Source organism: Solea senegalensis, linkage group LG3, assembly GCF_019176455.1.
Source record: "Solea senegalensis isolate Sse05_10M linkage group LG3, IFAPA_SoseM_1, whole genome shotgun sequence".
In the NCBI taxonomy this organism is placed as follows: domain Eukaryota; kingdom Metazoa; phylum Chordata; class Actinopteri; order Pleuronectiformes; family Soleidae; genus Solea; species Solea senegalensis.
This window is the reverse complement of record NC_058023.1, coordinates 5,394,398-5,421,650: the sequence shown is the minus strand read 5'-3', so window position 1 is coordinate 5,421,650 and position 27,253 is coordinate 5,394,398. Positions and strand designations below refer to the sequence as shown.

General features: G+C 41.4%; 3 protein-coding genes and 1 long non-coding RNA gene across 6 annotated transcripts in view; 2 read left to right on the top strand and 2 right to left on the bottom strand.

Annotated features, from left to right (window-relative positions):
* Positions 1–2,336: 2,336 nt before the first annotated feature.
* Positions 2,337–8,202, top strand: LOC122765768 (SLAM family member 9-like). 2 transcript variants are annotated; one of them, XM_044020177.1, is made up of 7 exons: positions 2,337–2,500; positions 5,075–5,377; positions 5,588–5,869; positions 6,285–6,407; positions 6,500–6,549; positions 6,665–6,733; positions 7,798–8,202. In XM_044020177.1, the coding sequence occupies exons 1-7, from the start codon at positions 2,407–2,409 to the stop codon at positions 7,870–7,872; spliced, it is 996 nt and encodes a 331-aa protein (XP_043876112.1). In that variant the 5' UTR covers positions 2,337–2,406; the 3' UTR covers positions 7,873–8,202. The 2 variants fall into 2 exon arrangements, with proteins under 2 accessions (XP_043876112.1, XP_043876110.1); XM_044020175.1 differs by having other exon boundaries at positions 6,282–6,407.
* si:cabz01074946.1 (SLAM family member 5) lies at positions 7,994–13,349 on the bottom strand. The gene is made up of 7 exons (XM_044020178.1): positions 12,940–13,349; positions 12,432–12,638; positions 11,218–11,328; positions 10,226–10,486; positions 9,412–9,510; positions 8,362–8,394; positions 7,994–8,270 (listed from the first exon to the last, which is right to left on the bottom strand). The coding sequence occupies exons 1-7, from the start codon at positions 13,076–13,078 to the stop codon at positions 8,248–8,250; spliced, it is 873 nt and encodes a 290-aa protein (XP_043876113.1). The 5' UTR covers positions 13,079–13,349; the 3' UTR covers positions 7,994–8,247.
* Positions 13,350–15,415: 2,066 nt separating this feature from the next.
* On the bottom strand, positions 15,416–24,172 carry vangl2 (VANGL planar cell polarity protein 2). The gene is made up of 8 exons (XM_044020916.1): positions 23,918–24,172; positions 20,197–20,438; positions 19,969–20,092; positions 19,150–19,757; positions 18,172–18,308; positions 17,939–18,074; positions 17,108–17,351; positions 15,416–16,875 (listed from the first exon to the last, which is right to left on the bottom strand). The coding sequence occupies exons 2-8, from the start codon at positions 20,265–20,267 to the stop codon at positions 16,618–16,620; spliced, it is 1,578 nt and encodes a 525-aa protein (XP_043876851.1). The 5' UTR covers positions 20,268–20,438; positions 23,918–24,172; the 3' UTR covers positions 15,416–16,617.
* The window catches only part of LOC122766226, a 23,580-nt gene continuing 12,368 nt past the window's right edge, over positions 16,042–27,253 (top strand). For both annotated transcript variants that reach the window (XR_006360049.1, XR_006360048.1), the window contains exons 1-3: positions 16,042–16,105; positions 16,642–16,857; positions 17,175–17,371. This is a non-coding gene — a long non-coding RNA (uncharacterized LOC122766226). The remainder of the gene's footprint in view (positions 16,106–16,641; positions 16,858–17,174; positions 17,372–27,253) is intronic.

The following is a 27,253-nucleotide window of genomic DNA, read 5'->3' as shown; positions in this document are numbered from 1 at the left end:
TATATGTGTATATATATATATGTGTGTATATATAATGTTACCACATTGGCATATGTAGTTTTTTTTTGCCACTTGATGGCGCTCTGCGTACGTTTCCCTTCCAGTTCCTGTACTCGACTGCTCAGAATGAATTTGACTGTTTAAACTCTTGTTATGAAAATCTTTTTTGCTTCATTTTGGGAAGAACCAAACACATTTTCACCTTTCGGATTCTTAAATAATGCAAGAATGTACGTAAACTCATTTTTAATCTAGGTTCCTATCCAAAACTAGGGAGTTGTTATAATGCATTAGTGTGAAATAAATACATTTGAACTTGTGTGGTTGTTTGTGAGATTGTCTACAGTGTTTAAAGAGTGCGGGTGCATTTTTAGAGTTCTGTTTCTTTGGTGATTCATTTCCTCTTTCAAAATTAATGCCAGCAAATGTGTAAGGGTAAGTTTTACCAAGAATCTCCCTAAATGGTCAGCAAGAGTCTCGCACTATTTTAAAAAAATATATCCTAAAAGTGGTAAAGATGAAAAAAGCCAACAAAAAAATAAAAGTTTCTGAAGCTTTATTTTTGAAATATTGTTAAATACCATGTGGTTTTATAAAGAATTTCGTCATTGCTCTTTGGTTTATCATTTTTTTAGTTTGGGGGAAGTGATCTCAGAGACTACAGGGAGAGTTCTGTGTCTTTAAAAAAAAAAGTACTCAGTTATCAGAATTAAAAACCACATGGTGTGAAGTTATGGCAACGGCCAGTGTGAGGGAGAGTGGGTTTGTTGGGAAAAGCGTCACATATTTTTGACATTTCCTTTCAATCTTGTGGTTTTCCTCATGCAGACTTCACTGTCAATTGAAAAACAACACGTTTTTCTGGCCCATATCAAATCCTGCAACAAAAATCACATCAACAGATAATCAATTAAGAAATGATCATACCCTACTACTGAAAACATTGTTTTCAGAGAACCCGGCCCATGCTGACCCATTAGCGAACTAAGCGGCTGATTGGGGGCTCCCTGATCTCCAGGGGTGGCCCTTTCATAATTTTGGTTATGAAAATAAGATTGGGTATTTCATTTAATCCTGTTTTTTCCAGCTCAGCTCCTACATTAAAGCTACAATACACTGTGTACAAACAAGTGTTACACTCATACCATTAAGCGCAAAAAATGTCCCATTGAAACCCATTTAAACTGCTGTTTTTTATCTCACTTCCATTAACGCATAAGGCACATATTTATTATATCTGGGCATCAATCTGGGCTTTTGCCTTGGAAGTGATCATTATTTACCACTCTCCACTACAGCTTGCTCTTAAAAAGCACATTTTTTGTGCTTAGCGCTACGAGTGTGAGTAATATTAGAGCCGGCCCTTAGGATTAAAGAAATCTAGTTATTTTTTTTAGATATTTTAATAATATTGTGCTTAAGTTGTTGATTTCAGTTTATAGGTTTGACTTTGAATACAAAAGTGCAAATTAGTACCCAGCCACTTTTGTGATTTTACGTTCCTCTAAAGTAGAAAAGAAAAGTTTGCATAACTAACACAACTAAAAGTAATAGTTAGTAGCAATAATAGTCAACCACGAGCTACTGTGAGATGGTGGTTGGGCCCCTTTAAAGGGCCCTATAAAGGCTCTATCATCCAATTTTCTTTCCTATAGTAGGTAGTAGATGAAGAGAATGAAAATGCTGACAGAATCTACAGAGAATTCGTTAAATGTTGGTTAATGACACTGTAAAAATATGATTTCTAGTCAACAGGCAGTTTTGTAAAGTTATAGTCAATATCATTTGAATAACTTTAACTACTGGAAACCTGTTGATGGCTGAACAGGCGGACTGTCAAAATAAAGAAAGGGGATCGTTGGTTTCTTTCTTCTCTCAGGGTCTTTGCGTGAGACGCTGCCTGAAACCTCACTGCTTTCATGTGAACGCTTGACAAACATTAGTAGGAAGTGACACGGTGTTTCTCTGCAGGCCGTGCACAGACCACCCACCTCTGTAGCAGCAACGCCGCACTCACTGCACTCGTGTTACCCGCACATATTTCAATAGAAATCTAAACGCAAAACCTTCTGATCTAGCGTGGCTTTGTTTTGAAACACTTTCCCTCTGCTCTTAGTGTGTATTGTTCACATTTGAATGTATGTTTTCTTACAGCTAGTATGTCTAATATAACCTTATGTTCTTTGTCAACCTGAAGGAGCTTCTTTGGCACCACAGTTACTGATGTGCGCACACTAGTAAACGAGGCCAGGCAACTCCGTCTGCGTCTTTGCTGACCCGAAACCTCCTCCTCCTCCTCCTCCCCCTCCTCCTTGTTTCTCTTTTTTTTAATTTCAGCTGCTGACTTGTCACAGTTTGATCGAGCAGAAGAGGAAGCAGACGTGGTTCCTCTCTCCTCTCACAGAGATGGTTGGTGGTCGCCTCCACCGCTTGACCTGCTTCTTGGCCTCTCACGCCGAGCTGCTGCTTCCCCTGCTGCTCCTTTGGTTTTGCCTCCACGGTACGTTGGTTACTGACTTTTGCTGTGAAGTGATTATTTGGAAGATTGCACCGACACGTTTTGCCTTGTTTGACGACTACTGTGCCTTTACTTTACGTGGCACTTATACTGTGCTTTTAAAGCTTTTTTAACTCAGACATCGACATAGAATAACTGAAGACAAGGCTCGTACACTTAAACACACTCAAACAGTTTAAAACTCACCAGCAATGTGCAGCATTCGTTGGAATCTGAAGCTGGGTAAAGTGTCAATTTACTAGGGTTTGTGTTGCTTTGATGCTTTAATTCAAAACATTCAATATTTGTGTCTCTTTTTTTTACATAGTTGGCCAAATTGTACATACAGGCTTGTGATCACTTTTACACGAATAACTGGGAGAGGGGAGTTTGTTTGCAGAAGTGTCTTTAATGTACAGATGTGTTACAGAAATGTGTCGGTTAGCATTGCAAATGTTATCACCCATGTTTCCTTTTGTTTTTGTTTGCCCAACTTAGAAATAATTTAGTGGTTGACAATAGTTTATCTTGAATTGCATTCACTGAGACAAAATATAGCTTAAGTAACTTTATTTTAAGTTACTTGAACCCAAGTGCATGTGTAACGTGCACAGTAACACTCTTAACTCTTAACAACTTACATTTACATGCATGGAGGCAAAACAATTCTAGTTAAAGTAATAGTCGATTTATCCATAACGAGGATTTCCCGGACAATTTCCAACCACTTTTCCCGTTTTGGAGTATTCACACTGAGCCAGTTTCTTGTGACTTCTTTCTTACTTACTTATTTTCATTCTTGTATTTGGATTTATAGTTCTGCTTCCCATTTTCCTTTTATATAAAATACTGATTCCCCCCCCGCTCTCTTTGTATGAATCCATAATAACCACCAATCACCTTATTTAGAGTTTCATTTGACCTTCTGCATGTATCTAGAGAAGACTTTGTTTTTGAGGCCGTACTTTGTCTTTAGATCTTAGAAGCTTAGATATTCCCCCACCTCTCCAAAACTGCATACTGCTGTCACACCTTTTTGCGTCTTTGAAGGCTAGAGCATACGTCCCTGGCTTAAACTTTCAATCATACGTGAAAAACCTCAGAGCGCATACATCCCTCTTAAATTCATTCTTAAAATCAACAATTTTTTTGTGTCAATACGATGAGGAACTGACTTAAATAAATGAGCTAGTTGGAATACACACACTGTCAACATAACAATAACTTAGACATCTTGAGTTGCCTTTACTGTGGCAAAAACCTCTTCTCTTTTTAAGACCTTTTTACTTTTTTAATAAGTTACTACTTATTTTTCATTCTATTTAATTTTGAACAAACATTATTTGATTGCTGCCAAGTGTGAAAACGGCCGAGAAATTGCCCAACGTAAACAATTGAGTCGGTTGGAATGCACGCATTCGACAGTTGTGTCACCTTTGGTTGCCCATACCAAGACAAACAATATAGCTAGAACAAAAATAGCTTTTGCGCTTCCTATTTATTTGTTAAATATGTTGAACTAACACGTACTCTGCAGGACCTTATGTTTGAAGTCAAGTGGTCTGCATGCTGTTCTAACAAGTGCAGTGTGGAAAGGTCTGTGGCACCACAGACACAGTTTAGCCATAGATTTCCTGAGTAGCGGCGACAGCAGCAACAGTGAGTCATGATTCTAATTTCCACTTTCATCGAGGTCAGTGTCTCACACTTGTGCTGTTTCTTCTTTCAAGAAGTACATTGAGAACACTTCCAAATACAATGTAAAACAAGTCGAACCTATGATGTTGTTCGTGGTAAATAGAGTTATTAAGTAGCGATTATCAACAAGTGGTCGACTTTAACACACACTGACTCATATGAGCGTTTTCAGGATCCTCTCACTTTACTATACGGCTGAGTCAGGAACCTAAAATTAGTGTCTGAGGTTGTGGAGATGTCAAGCGAAGGAAACGAACGCTGACTGTTGACAGGAAAGAGGTGGCAAAAAAACCAAGAAATTATATTGTACTCTAATATTCTGTCTGTGTTTTGTCACCACACACACACACACACAGACACACAGACATGTTCTGCCTTTATGTTGTAGCACGCACGAGTACATCACGTGTTAAAGCCACACTCATAGGTGTATTCAACACTTTCAATTGTCCTTATTCCAGAGTTACTGGCATTGGTGTTACAGTCAGTGTGTTAACTAAACGCTTTTGCCCATTTTTCCAGAATAACTTTCAGTATCTGGCAGTTATTTGCAATTGACTCCATATTAAAATAGTGTATTAACAATTTGAAATGAGTTTTATTTTGAAAAAAAAAAAATGCAGTTGTACAGAACAAAAAATAACATTTGTTAATGTAATTTGTCAATGTGCCAATACAGGTATTTTTCCAACTCTTTGCTCTCTGGTGACAAATTTGCCGGCTTTCTGCAAGTGAAATTCAATTAAATTTAATTTTATTTGTACTGTACATATACAACATCATGGAGAGCAGAGAAACCCGATCATTCACACAATGAGCAGGCACTACACCAATGAACTGGAGTCATTTATTGCTGCTTTGTTTGCTTTTGTGTTTCAGATGTGGAGGCGTCTGAGTGTCCTAGTGTCGTCCATAAACGAGTGGGAGACACCGTGGTGTTTTCATCATGTTTACCATCTGAAGGCGTCACCAGTGCTATTTGGATTTATAAAGATCAGGTTGTTGAAGATTTGGAAGAAAGTAAAAAAAGACCTCAATTCAAAGGCAGAACGAGTCTAAACCGCACAAACTTGAATCTAACAGTGAGACGTCTGACTCTTCAAGATTCTGGTGTTTACCGTTTTCAATCTGATGTAAACGAAGTACAAAGGAAAACAGTCACCATCACTCTGCACGTTCATGGTGAGAGGCTTTTTGTTCAGTGATGGTGATTCCTAAAATGGAAGATTTGTTGTCGTGTTTGTGGGATATAAACCTCACACCCCACAAGCAGCATGTCTGTGTCCTGTTTTCAAAAGCCTACAAACTGACTGTGAAATCGTGCTCTAGTACAAAGTCAATTCACTACAGATTCAAATGACCTCTTTGTCTCTCGCCCTGTTGCCTCGTTAGCACTCCTAACTCCGCCCATCCTGACTGTCATCTCCAACTCGAGTGCCTCAAACGAATCCTGTACTGTTGTGCTGGATTGCAATTCCACGTCTGACAGCAACGTCACCTACAACTGGACGGTAAAGAGCCAGACCTACAACGGCTCCAGGCTGCAGTACACCATCAGGCCACGGGAGGGAGGGGCCACATTCACCTGCACCATTTTGAATAGTTTTGGCGAACAATCTTTCACGGAAAAAGCAGTGAAGTGTGACAACAACACAGATGAGTCCTCGAAAGGAGGTGAGTCGAGTTGATGGATGAATCAGGTGATGGTACACATATCAAAATAGCCCAGCATTTAGAATCTAATAAATACAAAATATATGCTTTTATGTCAAAACTTTTTTTTTTTACAATCTTTGAATGATTACGCCTAAATGAACTAAGTTCAAACTAAAGATAGCAAATTATATGCAGATGACTGGCTTCTTAAAATCTGAATGAACTTAATTTGGTGTTAGCAACTTTTTTGTGTAGATCAAAGCCAATTAGCCACACCCCTTTGTTGTGATCGTCCACAACTATTTGGTCCGTTAGCCCTTGTTTTCATTTTCACTTTCATCTCACTGCTCGGCGTGACATTTTCCACATTGAACAAATATTTGACTGACAGCAGCATTGAAGAGCCATTTTGACATTTGAATTATTCCAGCAGATAACTTTCCTAAGTTGTGGATCGTGGTGGCAGCAGGAGCTTGTTTGCTGCTGATCATCATCGTCGTAACGGTTATCTGCGTCTGCGTCTGCAAGCGGAGACAAACTGAAGAAATTCCTCAAAGTATATATTATTTACATTATTATGCCCTTTTATTTCAGCGCCTGAAAAAGTCTCTTTATCCTTTAACCTCATCTCCTTCTTTAAATCTACAGCAGGAATCGAAACGGAGTACGCCGATATCTCTGATTATGTAGTGGATAATGTAAGTATTGAGGTTTTGCTTCGTTAAAAATCATCTTTGTCGCGCTCTGAGACACATGTCGCTACCCGAATCGTACCAGAAATCGATGCATTTAATGTTCGTGTACAATCTCCAGAAACCCGCTCACGTACCATCGGTGTATGACTTCGTAAGAGACCACGGACCCAACCCGGTCACACTAATGGTAAGACCAATAGTAAGAGCTGCATGTAGCATGTTCTCCGTGTGTGCGTGGCTTGTTCTGCGGGTTCTCCGGCCTCCTCCCACAGTCCAAAGACAAGCAGATTGTATTTGCTGGCAATATTTTTACAATAGTAATAAGACATTCGGTTGTAATCATTGCTTTATTAAAGGTATTACACTCAACATGAAATTACATATATTTAAGCTGTTTTAATCACAATTATCCTTGTCAATATTTGCTAAGTTTTCAATTTAATTCCCCGTTTTTGTGCATCATAAATATGTTTTTATTGTGAATCATTTTATATCAAAACAAGCACTTTTTAATATCATAATGAATATCTTATATTGCCCACCGGCTACTAAAATAGTTGTTTCTTCCACTTTTTTTTCATCTATGTCGGCCCCCGCTTGACCAGACTAGATGCTCATTGGCCCCCAGGTCATTTGAGTTTGACACCCCTGATTTAAGTTTCATTCAATATTCTTTTTTCTATTATATATATATTATATTTATATAATTTATATTTATATATATATATATATATATATATATATGTATTTATATATATATGTATTTATATATATATATATATATTTATATATTTATTCAGAATCTTAGTCATTACAAATACATTTACTCTTATATTCTGTCTCTATTCCATCACCTTGCACAGTGGTGGGCGGGCCGCATGGAATTGATTGGAGGGCCACATGTGGCCCCTGGGCCACCGGTTTGACACGTGCTCTAAATTGACCGTAGGTAGGCGTGTCCACACGGCGCTCCCAAAGTAAACAGTGAAACTTGCCAAGTTGAGTCCGAGGTGTGAGGACTGGCGATCTGTCCAGGGTGTGACCCCGCCTATCATCCAGCTGAGATTAGCACAGCGCCCCCTTGTGACCCTCATGTGGAGGATAAAGCTGTAGAAGATGGATGGATTCTGTGAATACTGACTATATCAGGGCAAACTTTGCTCCACAGCTCAATCAGCTGAAATGTTTTGGAAGTGAATAATTGCTTTTTGACGTTTTTCCTTTTTTTTCCCCCCACTCCCGCACATCTAGCCCCATTCAGTGTACGACAAGATCCAGCTCAATCGCGTGAGGACGCCCCCGGAATCGGCCTACCAAGACATTTAAGTGACCTCTGTGCAAAAACTTTTTGCAAGATTTGCACGAATCCCGCTGCCTCGCCAAGATGCAACATTTTCCGAAGTTTGACAAAAGCCCAGAGCCCACAGCAGACCCGGAAAACATCACGTTCTTGTGTCATGTGTATTTAATTTTTAACTATATATATTCTCAGAATCAGACAGTGTTGTGAATCTGCAAATATACAAAGTCAGCCACGTTAAACCAGGTTCACTCTCGTAAACTGTATTTTCGTATATATATATATATGTATATACATACATATGTGTGTGTATTTTCTTGTGTTTTGTGCAATGTTTATAAAAAGTATAGATGGTATTCATGGTGTCATTCTGGATTCGATGTCTCTGCGTTATCTTGCTTTTATGCTTTTCGGACACATTTGCCTAAAACAAAATGGAAAAGGAGAAATTATTTTGTGTAACAAACGACATTTCCATCTGAAAGTGATGAATGATGATCACGATGGATGCATACCTTTAAGGTAGTTGAACGCTTTTTTGACTGTTTCTGTAATAAAAGACTTTGTGTCAGTCATATATATACACATATTGTATACACACACACATATATATATATGTATATATATATATACACACATATACGTACATATATATATATACGTACACATACATATATATATATATATATATATATATATATATATATATATATATATACATACATACACAGACACAATGAGACAGTTTCATGATATTGTCATTTGTTTGGTTGACACTGAGGGTGGATTTACAGACAAACAAAAAAATGTTGTCTCGTCTACTTCCAAAAAAACCAGATTTTTGCTGCTAAATAAAAGGCTCACCTAATAAAACCCACACCTGCGTAAGTGTGATACCTCAATCATATGTTTTATGCACATTTTCTCACAGTTAAAACAGAGAAAATCTGCAGCGGCTGGTCTGCTGCTGCCTTGTTTGGCAAGATTGTGTCGCGCAAACGTCAGTGTGTGGCTAAAAAAGGCTGTCTAATACCTGGATAACGCGATTCATAGTCTGATTACTCTCACATGTACACGCTTAGTCGGACTGGAGTTGGACTTGGAGTTCTGCGCATGCACCAACAATTTCCCCTTCCAGTTTTTGAACCAGAAGTAGGAGACTGTACAGCAGGTACGAAACATACAGAACCACAGTTAGTATGTTTGTATTTCTGTGACGTTAAGGTCAACAGGAAACTGATTCAATGTGCACTCGCTTACAGAGAGACACAGCGCCACCTACGGACGTGGGAAATAAATCGTTTTTTCCTCCAAATGTATACTCGGACTCTGCAAGTTGTCCGATTGCTTGTCTTAGTCGGACTACAGCCTTAGCTTGATTAAACTGTGCATGTAAACATAATGAATGTGTCTCTACCTCAAACAACAACCTATACTCATTGTGTTGTAGGAGTGCTTGATGCTTGTTCTCCATCATATCACTTAGTCACTTTGAATTTTAAGTGACTTAGTTGAGATGCCTGTGGAAGAGAGTTAGGTCAAAGAATGAAGTTATTTGCTCTCACTGCTTTGAATCACGAGAGCTGTGCAGAAGCCCACAATCAGTGCGACGACAACACAAACGCCATATCTGCAATTGTAGTTCTTCGGGAGAGGCGGATTTTCTGCAAATGTACACAAGGGAAAAAAAACACAAAAGAGACAAAATCTGAAGTTAGTTTTCTCCTCACAATGGATTGACTCTCAAAGTTTGAGTTGCAAATCACAAACTCCGAGTTTAAAGTCGACGTGTCGAGATTAAACGAGATATTTTGAGAATAAAGTTTCATGTCGGGATGAAGTCGACATATCAAGATTAAACTCGATATTTCAAGAATAAAAAAGGAATGTCGAGATTGAACTCAATATGTCAAGATTAAACTTGACGTGTCGAGATTGAACTCGACATTTCGAGATTAAACTTGTTGATTCGGGAATAAAGATTCATGTCGAGATTAAATTCAATATTTCGAGAATAAAATTTTTCGAGATTAAAGTCGATGTGTCGACTAATAAAATCCACACAAAGTGTGATACCTCAATCATCAACGAGATATTTTGAGAATAAAGTTTCATGTCGGGATTAAGTCGACATATCAAGATTAAACTTGATTGAACTCGACATTTCGAGATTGAACTTGTTGTTTCGGGAATGAAGATTCATGTCGAGGTCAAATTCAATAATTCGAGAATAAAATTTGTCGAGAATAAAGTTTGTCGAGATTAAAGTCGACGTATTGAGATTAAACTTGATATGTCGAGATTAAATTCAATATTTTGAGAATAAAATTTGTCGAGATTAAACTCTTGCGAGCGAATAATAATCACAGGTGGTTTTACCACATTTTAGAGTGACAGCGCTTGAAGTCCTCTCCCCAGTTCTGTTGCTGGTGCAGGTGAATTCCACGTCACTCGTTCTGTTGCGGAGAAGTGCTACGAGGACCCCCGACTTTTTATCAGACCACACGTCGGTCAGTGGAGGCTTCACCTCCCAGGAGAAGTCCACACCCTCATCCAGAGACGAGCACGTCAGCGTCACAGTGCAGCGTCCCTCTTCGTATAGGCTCACGTGTTTCTCCACGGACGGTTTACGAAGGCGCTCTGTGCAGGAGAGACGATGACGTGCAATTTACATTCTATAACCTCAACAGAATTTCACGCTAACATGTTGACGACAAAATACTCAAAATGAAGATTGTTAAAACTTGGTAGAGTGTACGTATATTTCTTGGTTGTCATGTTTTGTTTTTGTTGTTTTGTCAGGCGTGATTTCCTGTTTTATTTCATAGGTGCCTGCCCTTGTCTTCCTTAACTTCCTGTCTTATTGTCCCGCCTTCATGATTGTCTGCTGCACCCTGATGTGGTTCACCTGTGTCTGGTGAGGTTCCTCCCCTGGTGTTTTTGGATTCTGGGTCTCAACAGTTGGGTAAGTTTCCTTGTTTCTTTCTTTTTTTTGCCAAACCTGTCTGTGTTTGTGGTTGAGTTAGCTTAGCATATCAAGTCAACTACCCCACGACCACACAGGGACTTTTCTGAAAACATGTCATTTATAGGCACAAAACTAAAAGCTAAAAAAAAAACCTAAAGAATAACTGACCAACCATACAATTTGACGCTGCCCCGATGAAAGGGAATCCACCGCATGTGACATTATATCATTGGTGGTCGTACCATTGTTGATTTTAAGTAATCTGCAACTGGACTGTGTTTCGTGGCACCTTTTTTAACCAGAATTAACCAAATGCCCACTCCAGATAAAGTAGAAAGAATCATCTCTTCCCTTTTAACCATCTCAAAAGACAAATTATAGAACGGTAGCAACCCCAACTTACTTCGAACTGTGAGCTGGTTACTGTTTATTGCGTTTTCTTTCAATGTGTTCTTGAGGCGCACACTGTATTCCATGGCGTCTTGTTCGGTCACATTATAAATTGTTAAGTCACCTGCACGGAGGAAAATTGGGGAAAAAAAACAATGTTAAGAGGGAAGAAAATGATGGCTCCACATTTAAGGCCCATTTATACTCATCCATACTTTTGTCCATGTTTGATTCCAGGGGCTGTCCGACAAAGAAAGTTGTCAAATTTGCAGTTGACGTACAGAAATGCTGCTCGTCGTTAGTGTTCATTTTGTAAAAATGTAGTCTTGTTTCAAATGTCCTTATTAGTCTTTGTCATATTTAATCATTCACATACCATTTTTGTTTGAAGTTTTAGTCAAAAGGGAATTCAAGGTGTTTTAGTCAAAATATTTCAGGCAAAAAAAGTTTGTGACTGTACTTTACTTTCACATCACTACATTTCCTCTAACTATCTTTGTTACATGTGACTACCAAATAAAATCAGAAGAAGAAGAAGAGTTGGTATTATGGTCTGTATTTATATAGAGCTTTTCTAGTCTTGATGAGCTGCTTTACACTACAGTTTTCACCCATTCACACGCTTCAACATGGGGTTAAGTGTCTTGCTGAAGTACACACAGAGACCAGCAGAGCCAGGAATTGAACCCACAGCCTTCCAGTTGAAAGACAACTCGCTTTACCACTGAGTCACCATGACTCAATCCTTTTACTTAAGTAATATTGTAAAAAAGTGACTTCAACTTCTACCAAAGTCATTTTCTACTAAGATACTTTTACTTGTACTCATGTATCCCCTTTAGGTACTTTGGACAGGTGACTGATGAGGACAGGTGAATGACGAGGACAGGTGAACTGGAACAAATTAAGGTGAGAAAGTTACAGCATTTGTGACCTTTGACTGATACGTCGCGTTTACATATTTTATTTTGTCAGCACTTTCATTTGTAAAGGTTTGCCTTTAAAAAAAGATTTGTGTCCCCTTGTACTTCTTGCACAAGTACATTTTAAGACCAGTACTTTTACTTGTACTGAGAATTTGATTAAAACAGCGGTACTCTTTCCACCTCTGCATGTAAGTACGTTGTGTAGTGACGGAGACAGCGTTTTGGACGGACGGGTGTAAAATGGACAAAGATGGAGTATAAATGGACCTTTAGACTGAAGTACCTGGTGTCTATCGCTCACCTGTGGAGATGTTGAGACCGAGTCTTCCGCGAAACTGCCTCGTGCGGTTCAAGTTCATGACTGTCTTGCGATAGGTGGCAATGTGGGTGTCGTTGCCGAACGTCGACCACTCAATTGTCTCGAGAGTCCACGCTGGGTCTGCTCTCGAGGGCAAGACGGCGGTTTCCCCGCGGTACACGATGACTTCAGCAGCACGAGTCAGAGCCACTGTGAAAACATTTTGTTTTTTTCTTTCTTTTTCAACAATGCCAGTTTTTGAGGCTTTAACTTGGTCATTAAGTTAAAGAAAGTGGGTTAGACTGGAAACATTTAGGCTTAGTGATTAATAGTTTTGTGATAACAGTTGTCTGTACGGTGTAAACTAAGTGAGTGATCTGAGAGAGTCACGTGTTCTCTTCAACCTTCTTCAGACTCTATCGTACCAACAGTACGTTACAGTCCAAACCTGACTTTACACATTTTTTAACGTTCTGGGGATATTTTCAGAAAACAGAAATAAAAAACCTACCTTTGAGAATTAGGAAGACGAACGTTGGTCTCAACATCGTGGAGGCACAGCAGCAAGTTAAAACAGGAAGATGGTGAGTTCCTGCTAACTGACAGCGATGACGTCGTGGGTTTTTTTTTTGTAGAGTAAATTTCCCCATAGATTAGGAACAATATTCTTTGGTCATCACTGAGGACACCTCATTGTTTCACTCAAGAAATGAAACCCCATTTTATTTGAGAAAAAGAAAATAAGCTTCACATCCTCCACCAACTCACACTTTGTGCTCACTTCCTGTCAATTCCTCTCACACAACCACATACCACAAATAAGAAAGAAAAAAATAACCTCAAGAGATGACACATGACTGTCATTTATCTGTAAGTTTACAGTGTGAGAAAATGACAAGCAAAAAAGTACAAGCTTCCTTTGCTGAATCTAAAAAAGTAAAAGTATGTCTCCTTATTATACCCTATTTCCCCAGTTAAAATAGTTCCCTGGTGTCCTAATGAACATGTCAGTGACATGCTTTGGTCAAAATACCATAAGGATGAAGCATCATAGCAGTTCAATAACCCTGCTAAACCCGCCCCTTTCAGAACGCTGGGTTTTCATGCATGGTCCCTTTATATGCAAATGAGACACAGGCAAACACACACCCACTTCTTCCAGGGGGTTTCTGATTTGTCCTCTTTACAGCGCTCACTCAGTTCCTGTTCCCTCTGCTCCATTCGTTTCCCCCTCCCTCCACTAGTTCTCTGACAATATCAACATGGCAGCGTGCGCGGAAAGCAGCGAGAGTGCCGTCACAGGAAGAGACGTCCTACATAAGGATCGAGCCGAACACTGTCCAACTGTAAACCAGTTAAAAACACTTAGGGACACACTGCTGATCGACAGCGGCGCACGGTGAGCTGCATAAACTGCCGCTGTATGTTACTGTATCACTGAGTCTGTGCTCCCGTCATGGAGGATGTACTGAACAAATATTTTTAATTAGGACGTGTCAGAATGGTCAGTTATGAGCTCTATGTGACCTTTTCTTAGCAATGTGTGTGTTTGTACGTCGGTGAAATACGTCCCCTGACTAAATACGGCGACCGCTGGCCGCAGTCTGATGCGAAGTGGTGCAAACACACGTTTGCTGACTTTATCCGGCACATCAGCTTCATATATAAAATCCTCTGTAAAACACTGTGCTCCACTGTGCAGCCACCAACAGCACACTTGTCCCTCCGCGTTGACATAATATAGCCAGGGCCGGCTCTACCTAATTTTGTGCCCTAGGCGAGATTGCTCTCCGGGGCCCCCCCCCCAACTCTCACACACAACTCTTTCCAGCGTGTCTTTCACTTCAACTAAAATTGTACACGTCTGGACTTCCTTGCAGCAAAAGCAATCTGATCCCTGATCCCTGCGCTGACCCTGAGGTCACCCGTCATGTGATTCAGCAGCACCACATTTTAGGAACATTATTGTTTATTCATTTGTTAATATTTATTATTTTCAAGAAAGAACACACAAATGAGGGCGACTGGGAATAGAAAATCATTTTTATTTTCATTGTTTTAAAAACGTTTTATTTTTTATCAGCAGATGGCGCTCTAGGCGACCGCCTATATCGCCTATGCCAAGAGCCGGCCCTGAATACCTCGCCTGCACTCTCGCAGGGACAAGGTGGAGCTTAGGTGGAGCTCGCGAAGTAAACTTACTGGTGGGGCGGTAACATTCGTGGTGAAATGCGCATGCTGCCGTTATAAGTGCAGGGAATTCAACATTGCACGTTTTATCGCCTATACTTACACTAAGGGGGACCACGAAAACATGACTGAGAATTCTTTTTCCACACTTTGGCGACTGGTAGGGCCTCCAGAGTCCCAAATATAAGTATTGAAATGGTTAAAAAGTCGATAAGACGTATGATGAACCAGAAAGAGGCTGTTAAGTACAACACAGTATTAGGGCCACATTGAGAAAAATAAAATTTCACCAACTTTGAGAATAAAGTCCTACTTTGCGAGAGTAAAGTCTTACTTTACGAGCGCAAAGTCTTACTTTGCGAGCGCAAAGTCTTACTTTACGAGCGCAAAGTCTTACTTTACGAGCGTAGCGGCTTACTTTACGAGCGTAAAGTCTTACTTTACAAGCGTAACGGCTTACTTTACGAGCGTAGCGGCTTGCTTTACGAGCTTAAAGTCTTACAAGATTAAAATCTCAATTTACAAGATTAAAATTGTACATTTATGAGGATAAAATCGTACATTTCTGAGAGTAAAGTCGTAATATTCTAACTTGTTTTAGAGTTGTTCAAATGAGAGCACTTCGTGAAATTTCTTTAGTCTCGAAGTCTATGAAATCAATTTTTACTCAATGTGGCGTAATACTCTAAAAATTGGATTACAACTGAAAAAATAAAATAGCTGATATATAAATCTGTCTCATTCAAAAGAAATCCAGACAAACTGTTCTTTTGATTTTCACAATTAAAATTGTGAAATTGATTTTGTTTCCATCTTTATTTACAGTCTACGCCCACAGCAGTGGTGCTTTATTCTACATTATGTATACATGTGTTACCAGTGCAGTGTAACCACGACACAACAAGGAGCAGTTACAATCAAAGTCCATCCAGTGTTTTGTTCAGGGGAACCTTTTTTTTTTCACTTATAACTCCATTGATGCTCCAAGCTACGGTGGCCGACGGGGGACAAACGCACGGCAACGAGCCAAAACACGCGCAGGAGGAGAAACGAGCTGCGTGTTCACAGACGCCGCCGATTCGCGAGCAAAAAGGAAAACAAAAACACACGCCACGTGAGAAACGCGACCCCGCAAAAGAAGAATGATCTGCAGAAAGAAACTAAAACACAAGCATCTTCAAAAACGGAAATGCTCCGGGGTCCGTGCAGCTCTACGACCAGCCACTGCTTAATTTTTACTTTATTAAAAGACCTTTACCAAGAGGTCAAGCGATCCCGCACTCGTTTTCCGTAGTCAAACTATCTGACGTTGGATTTTAACGCCTGAACTACTGTATACATTGATATCTGATGTGCTGTGAACCAGTTGTACTGTACGATGTTTGTGTCTATGCAGCTCGTCGCTCCTCCCGCGTGGGTTTTGGGTCATGACGGTGCGTTTGCCCGCTGCCGGCCACCGTACCAAACAGAGCCAACGAGAAAACCAGGTAAGAAGAGAACAATAGCCGTGACCTCATATCACAGCAAAACTATCCAGTAATAGTTTCATATTTAGACACGTCAGAGTTTGGAGAAGGCAGCTTCTCCCCGTCTCTTCTCCTGAGAGGAGCCGTTACGTCTGTTAACAGCTTTCGATACAATGGGAAGTGGAAGCAGCGTGATGTGCTTTATCACAAGTAAACAGTCAGTACTTTGAGGTACAAAAAAAGGAACAAAGTCAGTGACGCGTCAGTGTGGCCTCGCCTAACGTAGTCACTGTTGGGTTCATAAAATGTCATCAACTGTCCAAACAAAATCACCTTAAAGAGAGATTACAGGGCAAACGAGGTGAAAATATCACATTTTAGACACATGGCTGTGATTTCAACGAATCCACATTTTAACACGTTTTGATTTCAGATGTTTTGTGTAGTACGATACCAAAATGTTTATTTAAAAAAAAAAAAAAAAAGGATACCCTGCATGTACACTTTAAAACTTCTCTTTCCTCTCTCTCCTCCTACACCGATGTTTCTGACTGCAGCTTCATGACAAACTTGTGATTCTTGGGGTCAACGAATTCCTCGGCCAGATGCAGAAAGGGCAGCGCCGTCACCGTGACGACCAAAGAGAAGTCCGTGCGTTTCAGTGTAAAGACCTGGCCCTGACGTAGAGACGCAGTCACTGGCTCCTCACTCACTAGTGTCCACTGGCGCCCCCTGCTGCCGTCCTGGTACTGGAGGGTGGGACCTGGGCTGAGGTAACACTCAAGGAAAGCCTTGAACACATAACACATAGTTTAGAATTAGCTGTAATTTTAATGTTGTTTTTTTCCATATATTAATCATTTAAATGTGTGTAATGTAAAAAAAAGTGTGTTGACAAAGCTGTCAGTCAGGAAACAAGGAAAAAACAGGTTTTCGCTATTATTCAGTTATACTCTGGTCATACAGTCTCTTCTGTTCATACTTAGACCTCAATCTGAGGCCTGCAATGTGCCATTTAGTTACCTTGGGGGTCATGTTGTGCGTGATGCAGAACTGCAGGTGGTTGATGATGTTCTCCATGCTGTGGTAGGACTGCTGCCTGGTGGCTCGCAGGTACTTCTGCATGGCCCGCGCCATGGGAGCGAAGATGGCCTGAGCCGCCTCCCTCGGGTCCATGACCTCCCGCGGGTGTTTCGGTGACACTGTCGCCTCTTCTTCCTGGTGGCGCTTGATGTGGGTGAAGGCTTCCTCTACTGACACCACCAGTCTGGGGGGAGAAATTCCAGTGTGAGTAACACACCAAATGCCCCGTTCAATACTTTTGGCGCTTTTCCACTGTACAGTTTTTTTTCTTTTTTGGCTTTTCCATTAGTGATAGTACCTGGTGTTTTGTTTAAGTACCTGCTCTGCAGAAGGTTCTGATTCAATACTAAAATTTGAAACCGAACTGTAGATCAGTTAAAAAGACTTAAAAAGCCTGAAAACGTACGTGAAACTCCAACATTTAACGAACGGAATGTCTAAAATCTCAATATTTAACTGCCGAAAGTCGGCGACCGTGAGCCGAAATCACAACCCGTTCAGCCGTATTTCAGTTCAGTGGCGTCTGTGTCCTGCTCTGGTCATGCAGGAAGCACTGGACCGATCACTAGTCACTAGTTTGTGACGCTTATAAAACGACATACAGTCCTATCCCTAATGCAAAAGCAAGTCGAGCCATGCTAGAACTGTATAGTGGAAAAGTGCCCGTAAATACAGGTCCCAATTCCGGCAATGGGTTCCAGACGCAACCCATTCACTCTTTTTTTTTTACGTAAAAACTCTCTGCATGTATTTGTGTATGTCCGTCTTTACCTGGCCTTGCGCTTGCGGACCCTCCGCTCCACCTCGGCCTCCTCATAGTAGTACTCGCTGTAGGAGTTGTCTCTTTTCCGAGAGGTGGCTGCGATCACGGCTCTGGACTGCCCCGTGGAAGCATTGGTGCCGTTCTCTGCAAACACCGGTTTAAGTTTAGGATAACCTGATCATCTAACTGACAGGAAGAGGAATCTGAACTATCATCGACATCACAGAAAAATGTGAAGTACCTTCTCCGAGATTGTAGACCTTGAAGGCAGACATCTTTCTAGTGAGGATGGACTTGGGCAGGTTAAGCAGAGCTGGATTATGGACAGGGAAGTCATTGTAGTACTGGTCCAGAAGCCACACTGCTGCCCTCTGAATACTGCAAAGTTCAAAACACAGTGGTTATTTCACCGTCATGCACCGTCACGGCACATGACCACAAGAACATGTACATTAGGGAAGTGGTAAACCACCAGAGGCAGAGCGAGAACTTCCCCGAGGCCTGCGTGGATTTAGAGGAAATATCTGCTGTGTGATAAAAATCCACAATGCTGCACCAAATGTGTTAACCATCTCTTGTTACATGTCAAATTTGGTCTGAAAGTCAGAAAATAGCATAAAAAGCTAATATAAGCAGCAGTATTAGCAATGTCTGAGAGGTTTTGGCTGTGACTTAAATGTGGGTGCAGCTACAGAAAGGAGTCAAGACTAGCAAGACAGAGAGAAAACATCCAAAATGATCTTGAATAAAGTCTGATGGGGAAAAAAAGCAGTATTTATTGTTATTAGTAGTAAGTAGCAGAGATCTTAAGAAAGTGGCTTCACAAGATGCTAGTTAGCTCTTTAGCCTAAACAGTGAGAGATAAGTTAAGATCTTTATTTGTCCCACAGTTGGGAAATTTGCATTGTTACAGCAGCAAGACAGTAAAGATAAAGATAATAAACATAAAAACAAATAAAGAAAATTACAATATATAGAGATATTAACACTTAGACTAAAAAAAAAGTTAAAAATAGAATGTAGAATGTACATTATAGACAGAAAGTGGCATAAAAGTGGCTAAAATCTCTTTTTCTGAAATTTCTGGATTTCAGTCCCATCATGTTGGTAACTGTTATCGGTCGATACTAAATTTTCAGGTAACTTATGTGTCGTTGAAAAATCTCTACATAAGTAAAAAACTACTGAAAACCAAAAAAGACAAGATTCCTTAATTTACCTGAGATGTCCCACGCTGTAGAAGCGACTTGCTCCATCTGTTGTCCTCACGACTTTCAGCGAGAAAGCAGGCTGCAGTTGTCTAATCTCCAGCAGCACCAGGGCCAGGTACTGAATGAACAGCAACGCATCCACCAAAGAGGCCGCGTATCCCACAATACCCCTGTAGTCCGTCTCTCTGGGCTCCAGCACCCGCACCCCATAGAAGAGCCAGTAGGACGCCACAAAGAGGAAGACCAGCACCAGCAGCAGACACCGGAAAACGAAGAATCGCGGTAGAGTAGCTCTGGACGGGCGGAGGAAAAGCGCCCAGGTGGAGATGAGCAGGATCAGGAGCTTAAACGCCAGAGAGATGTAAAGACCCTCGCATGGAGTTCCACAAGGGTCCAGTTTGTCCCGCCACAGCAGCTGTGGGAGTGCCAAAAAGGCCAGAGGAGTGACCATAGCAAAGAGCCCCAGGATGGCGGTCAACACGACGCCAAAGTAACGGCGACAGTACAGCGGCGAGGTGTCCTCCAAGTCCTTAGAGACACGTGTCAGGTCCTCGTTGGAGATGCTGTCCACGGAGGTACCAGTGACCACTGTGGTGGTCTCGCCCCAGTTGTCGTCCTGTGGGCAGAAGTGGACACGGGACACTGTTGATTATAGAAGGTTCTACACGATAAACCTCATCAGAATAATTTGTTGGGAATGCTGAGCCAGTACTTCATACTATTGTTGTCCTGGTTTCTCATTATTTGGGAATGCTGAGGCTCATGCGGAGATCAAAGGCAACATCATGAATACTTTTTTGGGGCAAATGCACAAATTAAAATCTGACCCTGTCGTCTCCCCTGGTGGACTCGGCATCCAGCAGCGGCTCGGCGGGAGCCAGGATGCTGACCGTTTTCTCTCCACGGACGCTTCCATCGCGGCTCTTTGCGCGATGCTTGTCCCTCCTCTCTCTGGAGAGACATGACAGAAAGTGAAAAAAAATAACTTATTAAAGACAACAGCGGTTTCATACGTCCTGGACGGTTACCCTTGACTTGATGTGAGACATGTGTACCTGTGTTTGCGGGACGTTCGCGAGTGGGACGACTTGTAGGAGTACGCCGAGTACACCGACTCGCTGTCCATGTCGGAGGCTGGCAGTGGGCGGGGTTTCCGAGCCCCTCCTGCCCCTGAGCCGCCGCCCTTCTCCCAGACCACGCCCAGCTGGCTCTTGCAGTCGCCGATGGACTTGGAGGAGAGGGCCAGAGGGAGGCGCAGCAAGTCCACTTTACTCCTGAGGGAATCTATCTTGGAGGCCTGGGTAAACAAGGGATGAAGAGTGAACCGTGAGGAGGAGAAAGCAAAAGGCAAAATAAAATTTGTCATAAATCGGGCAGGAGTAAACGCATCTTACAGGGTAACAAGGACAACGTGGATACACATTATTGCACTAGTAGAACAGCGAGGAGCGCGAATGAGGTTCCAGCCGCACACAGGACACAACTAAGCCTTTTCTTTTGCTTTGAGGGACTTTTTTTTTTTATAAGCAAACTCAAGTGATTTGTCCCCTGAGTGCATTCTCAGCCAATAAAGGGCTTTCTATTCTGGGCTGCAGTGTAGACGACATGCAAGAGCGCAGGCACAGCATCAGCGCAGCTCCAAAATGTCCCAGTTTGTTTTTGTGAGAGAAGACACAGGCCAAGCTAAAACTGTGGACTGTGTTCCAACTGAATCATAATCACTTGAAAACACTATGGTACTATGGCCATGCCTCATTTTTCAACAGTGTTTCTTGCATTCTCTAACAGTCCCCCGTGATCTCCAGGGGCAACAGAGCTTAACTACTACAATGGGGATGAATGGGAGGCAGTGGGTGAGAAAAGTCAGAAAGGGAGGTGTGTGTGTGCATCTCCATGGGAACCACAACATCGATAACCCCACACCCCAATCTCTAAACTACACCTCAGACGGCAAATCATTTACCAGGCTAAAATTCTGATTTCTGGTCCTTTTCACGTTTCCGTTGATGGGACAAAACAAAGTTGGGTACTTTCCAAACTCTGGCTGTCAAACAAGCACACTCCTAATCTAATAACACATCTCCTCACGCTCCCTATTTGTCACTTCAGATCCCAGTAATGCTTTTCATGTGATTTTTATATGTGGACTCTTCAGATCCAGGCACACACATGCGTAGGGCTTACAAGGATGTGCGCGAGTAAAGGCCGGTTCTAGTTACAGCGGCCCAGGATACATGTCCCCACAGACGGTCTTGCTGCCAGATCTTTGGTCTAATCCCCAGTTCATGTCCAAATGAGTTTGCATGATCCTCTGGGGATTCCCCTGCAACTTATATGCTGCTAGCTTTGTACACAAATCTCCGGGCATTTACCAGGTGCTTCAAAAGCTAGTAATAATGATTTAGAGAAGATGCACCAACCCAAGTGTTGTGCCAGAGGTTAGCATTCTAGGCTGTGCCGATATCGTCTATCTGACTCTAAATGGAACACAATGCCCCTTTTGAAGACCTCAAAATACAAATTTCCTACTCATGAAAATGTTTATCAACGCGGCCATAGTTCGACTAAGTCCGGCAATCGGACAGCTCGACGAGTCGGAGTATACATGCGGAGGAGAAAAATCGGTTTATTTGTCGGGTAGGTCCGCCTCCATAGGTCACGCTGTAAACAGTGAACGGCGCGATGGATCACGATGTAGTTCTGTATGTTTCGTATCTGCTGTAGCGGTTGCCGTGTTATCCAAAGAAAGACGCCACCGCCGCCTGATTTCCGGCAACAGCACTGCAGTTTATATGTCGCCTCCTTCTTTTTCCAGGTCAAAGACCGGGGGAGACATTTTGGCACAAGTGCAGAATGACAAGTCTGACTTAGAGTATACGTGCAGGAGTAATCGGACTATGAATCGCTGTTAGTATGTTAGTCTGATTAAGACTAGCTTGATTTTAGACTAACTAACCAAATTATTGTCTTAGTCCGACTAAAATCTTACTTTTAAGTGTCTGGTTTTCTGTTTGGAAACCGTTTCCCATTTCCTGCACATACTGTACGTCTCACATACGTACATGCATCAGTTCAGCTATGCAGGACACAGAGAACAACACACCAATGCTTGTGCGAGTTCAAAACCATAACACCACACCAGGTCACTCTCTGTCTCTCTCTCTCACCCACCCGGCCTGTCTGAGACAGTCAATGCCATCGATCGACTCCAATGAGCCGCTCCCACTGTAATCAATCCACACCCTCATGATGAACACTGTTCCCAGCGTCATCTGGGATATGAGAGAAATCCTTAATGTGTCGAGAGGAAATGGAACAGAAAATGTCTCTCTCTCTCTCTCTCTGGTGATTCTGTGATTAAATCACACCAGGCCACGTCATCATTTTATTGTAAGTGATTGTAAATTGGCAATAAATGGATAAAAAAAAACGTGAGTACTCCTGTAGAAATAGTGTATTTCCTGTCAAAGCCACAATAAAACACACAGATGCAGCCTTATATTGTGAAATCTAAGAAGTAATTTGAGTGTAACTTTGAAACAGAAGTCTGTTCCACACAGAGCTGAGCCGATGCTACAACGTGATATCAAAAGACAGCGTGTCGTCATTGGAAGAGTCATGAGCACGACGTCCGACACAAGAATCAAACCGAACAATGCCAAAACTGTAGAAATCCTGAAATAGCGTTAATCTCCAACTTTTAGCAAGGAAATGTCTAAAATCTCAATATCTAACAGAGGAGAGAGCGTATTTAGTAACGGCACTGATGAAAGTTGCCGATCATGAGCCAAATTTCAACCCGTTCATCCGTGTTTCAGTTCAGTGACTGTGTCATGCAGGAAGTACTGAACTAATCTTTTTAATGAACTGATTCTAATGATTCAGTAAACCGAAAACAACGGCTTAACAAGTCAGTAGTTTGTGTGTGTCGCGTATAAAACGACGCCACGATGTGTTATTGTAATGGAAAACCATACCAAACCGTGCCGAGTTGAGTGGAAAAGCGCCGATAGATGCGCTGTAAGAAATTGGGAATGGGCGAATGGCAAAACTGTAGTGTAAAGCAGCTTTGAGTGGTCACTGTGACCATTCCAGGTCTCCTAAAACGCAGTTTCTGTGCGTTCAAAATGCCAATTTGACAAAAAAAAGAGTATGTGTATTCATCTACACCCACTTCCATTTGAACAACACCTAATATAATAACATTTATAACACCCAGGAAAGGTTGTGGTTCCCTTGTGTGGCCCCTGGGGGCCTCCAGGCCTCATGGTGGCAGTGAGCCAATGAGGTGTGGCTGTAGATGCTCAACAAGCGTCAAGGATTTTTTTTTTTTTGGATTTTTTTTAAATTACAAACGTCACAGTTGAAGGTAAGAGGTTTACCTGCGACCAAAATCAAGATGATGCTACTTCTGATTTCACATCCAGTGAGAACAAAGCAGAACACACCCAGACTGAAGAGCATCACACTGGTGACTGAGCAGGAAACTCACCAAAAAAATAACAAATAAATATACACCAAACACACACGCTCTCTGTGTGTACCAAGTGCTCCATTTGGCACGTTTGTGCGTAAAAACGCAACATGGATTAAAGCGCGCGGTGGAAGAAAAAGGACAAGAACAAGCTCCAACTGCCTGGTGGAATCAAGAAATTAAAGCTCGGTCACGTAATCTGCCAACTCCTTCGTGGACTGATTGAAAAAGAAAGTGGAGGGATAGAAAAAAAAATACTTTTATCTGTGATTTTTCAGGCCTGCAGCTCTGAGAAGTCTCACCTTTCTGCCCAGAGAGAAACATCTACAGCCCGAAGCACAAAGAGCGGAACGTCTCCAAAAAACACGAAGTGTCCCCAAACGCGTCAAATCCACTTTGTCCACAATCTCATCTCCAGCAGAGTGTAATCCGTGGATGCACTTTCCGCTTTGTTTCAGTCCCTTTTCGAACTGTTTTTTCGTGCGTGTTCCGCCTGGAAGGAGGTTTCTCTGTCTGTGTCGAGGCGCACAAAAGGCAGCGGCACGCAACAGCTCATCCCCGGCTCCTCATCTGTTGAGAGGGAGGGACAGAGACGAGCCCCCGCTGAGCTGCGGGGGGGGAGGGAGTTTTCCAGCACCGGCTCACATCATCCCGCGTTTCCGGGGATGGTGACTATCAAAATAAAACCAGCACTACAGAGAACACGCCCGACGAAATCAGAAAAACCCTTTGTCCCTCTAATTTAATTTAAAATGCATACATGAATAAATACAAGTTGATGTATTGTTGTCAACAAACTGACTAAATTACTATTTAAATATTGAATGAAGTGGTTGAACCCATTAATAATGGATGGGACAGCAAACAGAGGAGTGGACCACATTGTAAAGAGTGAAGTCATATATATTTATTCAACTTTTATGTATGTTAAAGCTATATTTGTGTGAAGTTTTAGAGCTAGCAGCAGACTACCTTAGCTTCGCATAGAGCCAGTTGGCCTCTGTTAATGCTAAGCTAGGCTTAAAAGCCGTGTGTGTGTGTGTGTGTGTGTGTGTGAAATACAGAGCTAGGACAAGCAGCAGGTTAACATTGCTTAGCACAATGACTGGAAATGGGATGTGGGGCTGTGTTTATGCTAAGCTTAAAGTACAACTTGTACTTGCTAAGCTCAGCGGAAGACTAGCTTAATTTAGCATAGAGACTGGAAATGGGCTACTGCCAGTAGTAACTCTCCTCATCTGTTTGATGTAGCAACAGCCACAGGCTAGCTTAGTAAACATAGCACATAGACTGGAAATGACTGAGAGCAGGGTTTTATTTATTTTTGCTGTGTGTAAAATACAGAGCTAGCGCAAGCATAGCTTTGCATAAACATTGGAGATGGGTTACAGTAGGGCTTTGTTTATGCTACACTTTCGCTATAGAAGCTCTAAATCCTTGTGTGTGTGAAGTGGAGCTGGCTAACTAGCTTAGCATAGAAATGCAGTTCCTTTCTAACTCCTTTATTACAAAATGTGTTAGAATAAATCTTAAATAAGATAAATGCTTCATGTTTAAAAATCAATGACTCAATTTCCACACAATTTACTTCATCCAGTTTCTTTTTTTAATTTCACAAAACACATGTATCCGAAAAACACGAGTTCTTTTTCCTTTCTGTGCAGCTAACAATCTCACCAATTTTAAAAACAAGGGCAAAGGAAACAATAATTTATACATCCTTAAAAAAAATCATATCTACAAAAATAAAATCAAATACAATGACTAAGGCTTTACAAAAAAAAGAAATTAACATATATAAACCAAGTGGGTCTGATTTCTCTATATTACATGAGTGAACAAGATAAAAGAATAAAATTAGAATAAAGACAAAATAAATGAGATGATAACGATGTGTGTATGCATACAGTAGTTTGCACCGTGCAGGGAAGTTTAGTTTGTGCAACATCATTATTATTATTATTATTATTTAAACAAGAGGAATCAGTTATAGCTTTCTCCACAGCCCAGTTGGAGCCACGATGCTGATGTCAATGTGTGAGGAGAGAAAAACAGTGAAGGAAAGAGAGAAATTGAGTGTGTGGAGGTAGAAGTCGGAGAGAAAAATGCTGGTAGAAGAGAAGATGTGGTGGAAATAAGAGAGCTTTTTATGGACAAAATGTTCCGCTTCCCGGTTCGAGTTGGTCGAAGAACAGCAGCGACAATGTGAAGGAACAGGAAAGTGTCACCTTCGACACAAATGATGAGATAATTCACTTTGGTAAAACGGTTTCTTTTTCTTTTTACATTTTAGCACTTGAGTCACTCTGTGTGCATAAAAATCAGCAGTCCTCACTCTTTTTTTTTTTAAATTCTTTTAAGCATTTCGTTCATTTTCACGCACATTAAAATCCAAGTTGTGCCGCTTCTGCACCGTTCAAACCTGGTGTTAACATCCGTCCTCAGTAATCTGACGTCCCTCACACTTTTAAATATCACATCTCGTCATAAAAATCATGTTTCTAATGTGTCTGGCTATATAGACGTCTATAAACTTTAAAATGCTGCGAATCAGAGGACGTTAGGTGAGGAGGTGATCTCTAATGGCTCTTATGTACTACTCGGTTCTCCTTGGTTTGGCATCGGGGAATGTTGTTTTCCACGGGCGGGTGAGACACTAACACACAAAAGCTGCGTTTCCACCATGGTACAATTCAGAGTGACGCTTTTTTGTCACTAAATCAGCTGACTGTCGTTGGTCTAGCTCCACCCATACCATACCACTACTCTGGTAACCCAAGGGAAGGGTGCCAAAAAAGGAATGGGTTGGGGCCGGTTGGGTTGAGAGTTATTTTGGTACTATGCCTAAAGAAAACGCTAAAAATATGCATTGTACCGTTCCATTCGGAAAAAAATGTACCAGGTACTAACCCTAATGGAAAAGAAAAGAAAAACCAGAGTAGAGCTGAGCCATAATAGAAGTGTATAATAGAAAAGCGCCATAATTCGTCTAGAGGATGGATTGAAAGATCAGGAATGAGGAGGCCACCTATTGTTTGACCTTCACTTTGGATGTGATCAAATTGCTCGGCACGGATGTTAACGACACGTCTGAACGAGGTCCTGATCGTCATTTCGCTGGTTAAACGGTGGAAACTTTCCACCAGGAAGTGAAATATCTTTTTTGACATAAAAGGTACTAGGCTCCTATTGTGGTTTTAGTTTGGTAGTATATCGTCGGGTGCAAGTATTTGAAACCAGCTCAAATAAAATTCCGTCCAGTGTGATTCTATGCAGCGACATTACTGCCTAGTGTCTATTTAGCATTAGGAAAAAAAAAGGAAGAGTGGCTGCAGTGTCGGTCTTTGCTGGTTATAGGAGCCTCAATTCAGGCTAACAAAAAAAATGTTCTTAGTGTCAAGAAACTCTTCCTACATAGTATCCAAAAATACTTTTCAGTCCAGCTAGAATTATTTTTTTGCTTTCATTCAAAGAATTAAGATCAGCACAGCTTCCCATGTCTGCGTGTGAACAACATGTTAGCTTAGCTTAGCATAATGACAGGAAACGGGACAACAGCCGGACTCTGTTTATGCTAAGCTAAGTTTGACATTTTTCTTCTCATTTTCACACAGAAATAATACCCCACATGTGTGTGT

What these genes read in the sequence shown, in the direction of transcription:
- LOC122765768 (XM_044020175.1), top strand. Translation starts at nt 2,407, where the DNA reads ATGGTTGGTGGTCGCCTCCACCGCTTGACCTGCTTCTTGGCCTCTCAC. An exon ending in AACTGAAGAAATTCCTCAAA is followed by an intron (nt 6,408 to 6,499) that starts GTATATATTATT and finishes TTAAATCTACAG; the next exon opens with CAGGAATCGAAACGGAGTAC. An exon ending in CTGATTATGTAGTGGATAAT is followed by an intron (nt 6,550 to 6,664) that starts GTAAGTATTGAG and finishes TACAATCTCCAG; the next exon opens with AAACCCGCTCACGTACCATC.
- vangl2 (XM_044020916.1), bottom strand. Translation starts at nt 20,267, where the DNA reads ATGGACAGCGAGTCGGTGTACTCGGCGTACTCCTACAAGTCGTCCCAC. An exon ending in TACAGCGTGGGACATCTCAG is followed by an intron (nt 18,309 to 19,149) that starts GTAAATTAAGGA and finishes TGAACTTTGCAG; the next exon opens with TATTCAGAGGGCAGCAGTGT. An exon ending in GGTCTACAATCTCGGAGAAG is followed by an intron (nt 18,075 to 18,171) that starts GTACTTCACATT and finishes CGGTGTTTGCAG; the next exon opens with AGAACGGCACCAATGCTTCC.
- si:cabz01074946.1 (XM_044020178.1), bottom strand. Translation starts at nt 13,078, where the DNA reads ATGGGGAAATTTACTCTACAAAAAAAAAACCCACGACGTCATCGCTGT. An exon ending in CGTCTTCCTAATTCTCAAAG is followed by an intron (nt 12,639 to 12,939) that starts GTAGGTTTTTTA and finishes ATGTTTTCACAG; the next exon opens with TGGCTCTGACTCGTGCTGCT. An exon ending in TAACCAGCTCACAGTTCGAA is followed by an intron (nt 10,487 to 11,217) that starts GTAAGTTGGGGT and finishes TCTCCTGCACAG; the next exon opens with AGCGCCTTCGTAAACCGTCC.